Source organism: Pongo abelii, chromosome 21 (genome assembly GCF_028885655.2).
Source record: "Pongo abelii isolate AG06213 chromosome 21, NHGRI_mPonAbe1-v2.0_pri, whole genome shotgun sequence".
NCBI lineage: Eukaryota > Metazoa > Chordata > Mammalia > Primates > Hominidae > Pongo > Pongo abelii.
In genome coordinates this window covers 8,420,684-8,429,781 of record NC_072006.2, presented here as the reverse complement: position 1 = coordinate 8,429,781, position 9,098 = coordinate 8,420,684, and the positions used below count along the sequence as shown (strand labels likewise).

At 38.9% G+C, this 9,098-nt stretch overlaps 1 protein-coding gene across 6 annotated transcripts in view; it reads right to left on the bottom strand.

Annotated features, from left to right (window-relative positions):
* Positions 1-608: 608 nt before the first annotated feature.
* The window catches only part of NDUFAF5 (NADH:ubiquinone oxidoreductase complex assembly factor 5), a 34,493-nt gene continuing 26,003 nt past the window's right edge, over positions 609-9,098 (bottom strand). For 2 of the 6 annotated variants that reach the window (NM_001131975.1, XM_063720406.1), the window contains 3 exon segments: positions 609-2,702; positions 2,863-2,945; positions 3,274-3,357. In NM_001131975.1, the coding sequence (NP_001125447.1) occupies positions 2,610-2,702; positions 2,863-2,945; positions 3,274-3,357 (260 nt within the window). In that variant the 3' untranslated portion in view covers positions 609-2,609. 6 annotated transcript variants of the gene reach the window in all.

Here is a 9,098-nt window from a genome sequence, read left to right as displayed (position 1 = left end):
TATCAAGAAATGGTTATTGGCTAGGCATGGTGGCTCACGCCTGTAATCTCCGCACTTTGGGAAGCTGAGGTGGGCGGATCATGAGGTCAAGAGATCAAGACCATCCTGGCCAACATGGTGAAACCCCGTCTCTACTAAAAATACAAAAATTAGCCAGCGTGGTGGCGTGCGCCTGTAATCCCAGCTACTCAGGAAGCTGAGGCAGGGAGAATCGCTTGAACCCAGGAAGCGGAGGCTACAGTGAGCCGAGATTGCGCCACTGTACTCCAGCCTGGAGACAGAGCGAGACTCCGTCTCAAAAAAAAAAAAAAAAAAAAAACGACGACAACAAAAAAGATGATTATTTATCATCATATACCATTTAAGAACGTAACATTTATGAAAAATTTTTGACAAAGACTTTTAAAAAGTTTCATTGCTTAAAAGCATGAGCTCTTAATCATTTGGAAAATGTGGTTATTCAGAAAAATCAGTTTCCTGAGGGCTCCAAACAATAAAAGCTTAATAGCACACTTCCAGCAGATTTAACTACAAAAATAATTTCACTAGTGTTAGTACACACTAAAATAAGTGTTTTCACTACAATCACTCACATTAAACAATAAGGGTCCTCAATTAGCTGTGTTTTATTTACTTAATTTTTTTAAACAAATGGAGCTTTTTTTGGGATAGCCAGGGTAGAGTAATCCGTAGCCCCACCCCACCATCCACATATAATTCCGTTGACATTAAATAAGCAAAAGTAATATCTTGCTTGGAAAATTCAAATTTTACAGGAAGTTTAAAAAGTGAAAAGTACAAGTCTCCCTCCTAGTTTCTATACCCCTGACAGACATTCAAACAGAATAACACAGACACACCCAGTTCCTCAGTCCCCTTCCTCAGCAACAGCCACTTAACACTTTGAGATGTGTTCTTCAAAAACAAGTATTAGTGCACAAAAACACATGTCCTTTTGGAAATATAGACCCCTGGAATTTACCCATTCCTCCATCATCAGTTTCCACTTTAAAACACAGGGTTTTTGGTGGATTTTTCTTAAGACGAGGTCTCCTCTTTTGCCCAGGTTGGAGTGCCATGGCACAGACAGCTCACTGCAGCCTTGAACTCCTGCCTGCCTCAGCCTCCCAAGGAGCTGGGACTACAGGCATGCGCCAGTTTGTTTTTTGTTGTTGTTCTCCCTCTTCAAGTTCTGAAAATTAAGCTAAAAAAAAAAAAAACCCAAAAAACAAAACGCCAAATTCTACTTCACAGGTTTACTTTGTGTTAAAACAAAAAGCTACCAAGCGTATCCCAGTTTCAAATATCGATGATTTTTCCAACTGAAGGGAACAATAATTTCTTTTTCTCCTACAAATCTTGGTTTTTAACTATAACTTAGTCTTTCAAAGGGCAAGTTTGTTATATAATTAGTTCAAAATGTAACTGAATTATCTACTATGTGCAAAGCACCATGTGCTATGTACAGGCTAACACACAGCCCCGACCCATGGAGAGCTTGCTGCTAATACAGTAAAGGAGGGAAGGAAGGCGGAAGAGAGACTGAGAGGAGACAGAAGGAAATGCTATTATAGATCACTGAAGGCTGAAGATGAGGCTGGGGCAGTGCCCTGGTTAAATGGAAAAGACAGCAAACAGCTAACTGGAAACAACACACTTAGCACTCACTCCTGCTTGCTTCTCAGCCTTCTCCTTGCTTCCTCTATGTTCTTCTCACCTATCCTAAGCTGTCTAAGCTTGATTATTTCCAAATGATTTTGAACTCTTGTCGACAACAACAGCACTGTGAACTTGGATTAGGATAACAGTGCTTAAGCCCTGAAATTACAAAGGCAAGCCTAACAATAAACTCATCATGACTGTGCAGAGACTGTTACATGTGATTCTACTTCTGTTATTCTTTAAAATGTTTTCTTCTTCCTAAGGTAGGGTGGGGTGTAAAACCATGGTGGTCCCACCCACACCATGGAGATAAAAAAGAAATTAGGTTAAATTCAGATGCTTTAAAAAAAAAGAGTTGAGGAGGGATTTAATAAAGATACATGCTCTTCTAAATTCTAAAACCACATAACTCTGGAGAAGGTGCATATTCATCTGTTCCTCTTCAAGGCAAAGAAAACAGTATGACAAATACAATTCTGGCTTAAGTACCTTACAATAGTAATTATAAAAAGTCTGTGTTTTCAATCTAAACGAGCCAGAACTCTAAAGAACCGACAAACTTGTTCCTCCTCTCATATTCATGGCTGTGGTCCTCTCACAGAAGTAACAAAAGATCAAAGCAGGAGAAAAAGGTACAAAAGGTCAGCATGAGTACTATTTTCCCAGGCATTTACATATGTGAACATTATTTGCAAATATTTTAGGGAAATATTTTCTTTGCTTTTAGGCTGAATCTGCAAAGACACTCAGCAGTATCCTTATGAAAACAGAAGCAATATGAAACTGAAATGGTTACTATAGATGTGATATTAGGTTTTCCTAATTATATGAAAAGTCTATTAGTAAATAGCTTAGAGTGCTTCTTGCTTCAAAATATAATAATTTTAGATGTGAAAGTTATCCATCTCTGATGAAAATTCTGGACGACATTAACATTGAATAAATATTTATTGTGATTTATTCCCCTGTGGCATAAGGTTGTTTATTTTTCCTAGCTCTCCAAATGACACAGTTGCGGAGCCTCTTTCAGCTGGTCTTGCCTGAAAATAATAAAGATTAAAGATATGAGAAATAGATAGATAATACACAGCCCCAATTAAAGCCCTTAATGCTGTCTTACATTACCACTTCCCCCAAGTTAGTAAACAATAATCTGAACACGAACCCACTAAGAAAAGTGATCCATCTTAGTAATGTTACCTGTGACTCATGATATTTCCATCCTATCATGTAATAGATCTGATATGTGGCAGGTACTGAACCATCTTCATTTCTGTACATTTCTAAAAAGACAATCATGGTTAAAGTCCGAAAAAATGCAAGTAGGAAACAATTTCTGCTCAATAAATGTCATGTTCTTCAAAAAGAAATGGGTACAAGGATACTTGCAAGATTCTGAGAACACCTTACATGAAAAATTCTTAACACTGAGGGTAAGGAAATAGTAAAGGCTGTCTGGAAAAAGCTACAGGATCTGTGTTTTGAGAGGAAGGACAAGAAGTCTGAGGGAGCCTTAGTGGGAATGGAAAATGCATTGGCAACGTGAAGGGAATCAACATGATACAGCACAAGTGCCTTGGTGAGGCAGGTGAAAGAGTGGTCACCCCTTACCTCTGTACACCGCCGCAGCTGCCAGCATTGTGTCTCGATGCAGCAGGGCTTTTCTATTCCAAGAACAGTTACTCTCACCCATACCTACAAACACACTACAGGTAGTTTGAGATAATACAGCAAACACCCTGAACAGCTCAATACCACAGACTTAATCCCATCTCATCTAACAGTATACCTGTCCTCATTCTCTAAGGGTCATGTAAACCTAAATCTCATTTCACTTTCAGATTATAACTAGGTTTCTTAGTGACTCTAAAGTGAAACTACTTGAAACTTTTTGAATATTAAGACAGGCAAGTGAAATTTCAGGAGGCAGCTCCACAATGCTTTACTTGCCAGCAATGGTCTAAAGTAAGCCCGCTGGGCAAAAGCCAGATGACTGCCACCCCAGGTGAGTTGTCAGCAGTTGGCAAGAACTTTACCAAGGATGTCACATCTCATGCTTTTAGCCGCTCTTTGGAGGAGGACAGGTCAGTGCAACAATGCCTCACTCCTAAGCCATAATGCAAGTATGACTGTGAAACTTGGAAGATGGCTTTGCAACTCATTAGATAGTACCAAAGCTACTATGTGTTCTCAGATTTACAATATTTTACTGCTTTTTACTAATCCCACATTAGGAAAGAATTATGTGCATTCTTTTAGAAGCACTTCTCAATGTTTTAAAATTTTTAGACTTCCTTCAAGTTGATGGTGAAAAAAAGCTAGGTTAAGCATTATTCTATTGTTCATTTAAGATTAATGTTGGATATTTGATTTTTCTTTATACAAATACTTAAATTTACTTTGAGCACATTTTAAGCCAGTCTGCAAAATTAAAAGAATTTTAGAAATAAAAATCCTTCATATGTATTCTCTATATTAAACTTTACACATGATCAAATGTTAGTTTCTTAGTTTTGTTTTTCTACTTTCACAAATCAAGAAATGAATAAACTTACTAGTATCAGTATTCTTTCACAGTTTAAAAATAACAATCTACCACATTTTCAATGGTCTTATTAAAAACAATCAACAAATGAGCTGCACCTAAACCTTTTTCTTCTCTTCAATCTCAAAAGATTTCTACTATTCTCTAAAATAATGAATCTCTGCTACTAAAATCCTGTAAGCATAACAGCCCCAATTCATGAAGATCAACAGACACAAACTAGTAGGTTAATTATCATCAAGAAAAAGGTGGATCATATTCTTAAGTGTCATGAAGCAGCTGGGTGACCTTGGGCCAATCATCTGTGGTCTTTAAAGTGAAACAACTAGATGCTTCGTAAAGGCTTCTAGTGCTCACATTTTAACCATATCAAGTGACCAGAGGTAAACTGGGTCTCACATTGAAGAGTCTGTTGCTCAGGTATGGTGCTTTCATTTCTGCTCAACTTCTCGCTGCTATGGCTTAATTATGCATTAGTTACAGACAACACCAGTAGAAAATAGATTTAATTTTTTAGACATAAACATGTGATGCACTAGAAATTCTAAAATGCCTTCTAAACAATCAGTATTAGGATATACTAATTAAGATTAGTAGGCATAACACTCTCTGAAGGTCTGACCTACATCAGCCATACAGAAGTTCAAGATCACTACTGCAGAGCACAGGGGGTAACTGCGCAGCACTCCAACCTTCCCTCACAAGCCACTCACACTGCCACACTGAAACTCCGTTCTTGCGGAAGCAGTGTGAGGGTGGTGGAAAGAATCTGGACTTTGGGATCACACTCCCAGTTTTAACTCTTATATAACCTGGGGCAAAGGCATTCAACCTCTATCGAATTCCAGTTTTGCCATCTACAAAAGAGTAACAGCTCCCAATGCATCATGGGGACCTCTACTGAAGACCACCTGGGAAAAACTGAAACTTTGGGACTTCCGACTCACTCTGGGCTTTGAGGTAACAGAAAAATTTGGCTAGTAGGTTAACTGTTTAAGACTCTCACAGTGTTTTTAAGGTGAAGTTCAACTGCTTATTAAAAATAAACCTAATTTATTACGGTTTACTAAAAACAATACTGAGTATTGTTTAAAAAAATAACTGAACTTACCTTAAGACCACTGTGAAAGCCTTGAAAATTTCTCATGCATTCATCAGCTGATATGCAGCTTGTTTTGTAAAATTAGGTCAACATTCTGGACTTTTTTTCTGTGAATTAATAATACCGGCTTAAATGAGACGCACCACAACCATTAAGAAAAAAAATATACCACAAATGTAAAATACCAGAAACAAATTTGGAAGTAACATGATCTTCTAGTCAGCAGAACAGCACACCTGAAAGTTGCCCATGGTCTCCCTGCCTCCATCACATCCTGACTATGCTTCTTCCCATCTCATCTGCCTCTGACTTTTTCCAGGGCAGAATGGCTAAGATTTCAGAATAACAAATCAGGCTGTTCGATTAGGTTTAAACCCTGGCTCTACCACTCACTAATTATATCATTTGGGACAAGTTACTTAACTTCTGCCTGGGTTTCCTCATTCATTAAAAAAAAAAAAAAAAACAGATTAACCATGTTAGCTGTAGTCTTCCCTTCCTCATAAACTATGCCTCATAAACAATGCTGGAAGGTGAGCTTTCTAACACACACAAATCTATCTCATTTTCTCTCCCCTATGCAAAATTCTTCCAAGACATTACAATGCTAATCTGAAAAAAATCTAGACGCCTCTGATCCTTTTTATTTCCCATCATCTCCCCGTTCTACATACTCAAGGAATACTGGATTGTGGTACCATTCCTTAATCAGGAGAGTGAAGGATGTGCATATCCTATTCTACCTCCATGTGGATGCAATGTTAGCTCCCCTAAACCTCAACCCACCTTTCCTTCTCCGGGCAAACTCATTTTCGCTTAGGTGCTGCCTCTTTTGCAAAAGCATTCCTGACCCCCTAAGCAGATTTAGGGCCTTTTCCTCCTGTGTTTCTCCTTGTACTTTATTATAAATGATTTCATTTTACAATTGAATGTATGAGTCTGTCTCTATCTTTGTGTTCTTCTTCCCTAGTACAATATAAGCTCCCTGAGATCAGGAACTATGTATTTCCACCATTGGCTCAGTGGTTGGCACATGGGTAGATGCTCAATAAACGCTAAGTGAAGATATATAAAACCAACCTATTAATGATTATATCTATTTTGTTAAATATCATTTTATAAGTGTAAATAATTCTTCTTAATATTCCTAAGGATAAGATGTATCAAAAACTAAGACATCTGATTTCTGTAACAGATGTTAGTTAAAAAAAAGAAGCACTAGGAAAGCATCTGAAAGTATTAGGCCATAGTTCCTGAAAATATATGGTCTATTTAAAACCTTTAGGAGACTCACACCTGTAATCTCGGCACTTTGGGAGGCCAAGGTGGGTGGATCATCTGAGGTCAGGAGTTCGAGACCAGCCTGGCCAACACGGTGAAACCCTGTCTCTACTAAAAATACAAAAATCAGCCAGGTGTGGTGGCACATGCCTGTAATCCTAGCTACTTGGGAGGCTGAAGCAGGAGAATTACTTGAACCCAGGAGGCAGAGGTTACAGTGAGCCAAGATCGTGCCACTGCACTCTAGCCTAGGCGACAGAGTGAGACTCCATCTGAAAAACAAACAAGAAACCTTTAGGAAAAGAGGGAGTTATCAATTTGGAAGGAGCACAAGGCTACCTTCTGAGAGACTGAAAATGTTCAATATTTTGTTCAGGATGGTGGTTAAAATACAAGCAGCTGTACCTTTAAGATTAATACAGTTCACTGAATATACATGTTAACCTGAATTTAAAGAACCACATACATATCAAATATGCAGCATAGGACTCTGAATTCAAATTGTAACTACAGATTCAATGTGACCATGGACAAGATACTTAACTTCTCGATGCCTCAATTTGCTCACCAGTAAAATTAGGGTATTAGAAAAACCTCAGAGAATTGCACTGAGCACAGAGTTAAGCGCTGTTCATATGTTAAAATCAGTGGGAAGTAACCTTTTCCAAAGGATAGGTCTAATTTCTAGTATTTTTCTTTCTTGAAATGAATCATGAACACAGATTCTACAGCAGAACAAAAATAAATGCTGTATTTGAATAATATTTTTATCATTAGAGCCCAAGTGATAAATCATCAGCCCACCATCATCTCTCAAGCCTTTGGATAAAGTGGCTCCTTGATTACATCAGGTAAGGCCTTGCGGTAGTGCTGGGGAAGGGGTGTGTGTGACTTATTTTTGATCCTCTGTCATCTTGGCCATGCATGCTATGGGCTGCCAATCCCTCTATTAATGAATGAAAACTGACGACAATGATAAGATTTCAGCTACGCATTTTTCCGTTTGCAGAGTGACAGAACCTCCACACTCAGAGGAGGCTGCAAGATAGGTCAAATGAACCTTGTTACAGATGGGCAACACAAGAAGGAACACGGTCAGTTCAGACAGTGCCAGGGCAGAGCATGAGTTTGGCAGCTGATTCTGCCACTTGACAGGCAACTATTCTCTTTGGCCCTAATTTTTCTCACTCATAACTTAAGGAAGCAAGTACAACAATGCTCACAAAAGACTATAAATCTGTAAGTAAAGATTAGATACCTATTTGTATAATCCTCTTTCTTTAAATCATCTTACAATTTTTCAGGATCCAGATGAAGGCTTCCCTAGGTAAGTGTAGTTCTGGATTCACAGAATATACCTTTAACCCCTCTAGCTTCCCCCATTCATCAAAACTATTTTTGACGTTAGTCTATATATGTAAAAGAACCACCTCACAAATTCCCACAAAGGAGGCAAGTTGAATCTCTCTTTTGAGGAAATTGCTTCTCCAGCATCCCTTTCAAGTAATAAGAGTTTATTTTTGCATATCCAATCTCTTTCAGAGTTTAGTCTGTGTCCTTCTTACTCCTTGAAGCCTCTTCCAGGCGATTACTTCCCTACCCTATTAAACACCTTCACCCTGCTGAGGCCCCACACCAGAAGGCTGTTATCTCCTCCTAACTCCTGCTTGCTGTCTGACATCAGGCTAGTCACTCCCCTCATTCACTGAAAGGTTTGGCACTTGGCTGAGTTTTCCTCTACACTCCCAGTACTGCCACCATCCTGGGTGACTTCATGTTAATAATCAGCAAGTTAAGATTTTAAAATCTCATCCCTAATCAACCACTCCATCACACCACCTCTGCCTTGATACCTGAGACACATCCCAGACCAAGTTATCACTTGTAACTGCTTTACTTCCAAAATCATCAAACATCTCATTTTCTGACCATACCCTCCTGTCCCTCGAGTGTGTTTAGGAACATCAACCATGACCATTCCCTGACCGCATTGGAATCACCTGTGCACAGCTCCTCTTCTTCCTCCCAATTTATCAGCTCACTCTTTCTTGTTCCCACTTCCCTTTTCTTCCAGCTAAGATTCTTTAACCTATTATTTCAATTATACTCCTAGAATTATCTTTTACCTTTGTCTTTTTGTCATTTTTAACTAGCAAACCCCCAACCCAAACTAACTCAACTATCTGATTTTTGTGCCTGGTCCTGAGCTGCCACCTCCCGTTGATAGTCAGTTCACCTTCTCATTCCCTATAATGACTATTTCAAATGGTTCCATTCACTTCTCAAAACTCTCACCCTTTCATTCTTAGCATATATTACTTCCTGTCTGACAAAAAAAGATAGACCCACAAGATGGGAACTTCTTGTTTTCAAACATAAACACCTACATCCTTTGGTGCTACCTCTTCTCCCTTCCTGCTATAACTTTGCCTCTCCCCTTAGCAAGGTCAACCCCTCCACTGGCCTTTGTATTGCACCCTTCCCACCTTCTCAGACACCTGTCATCAT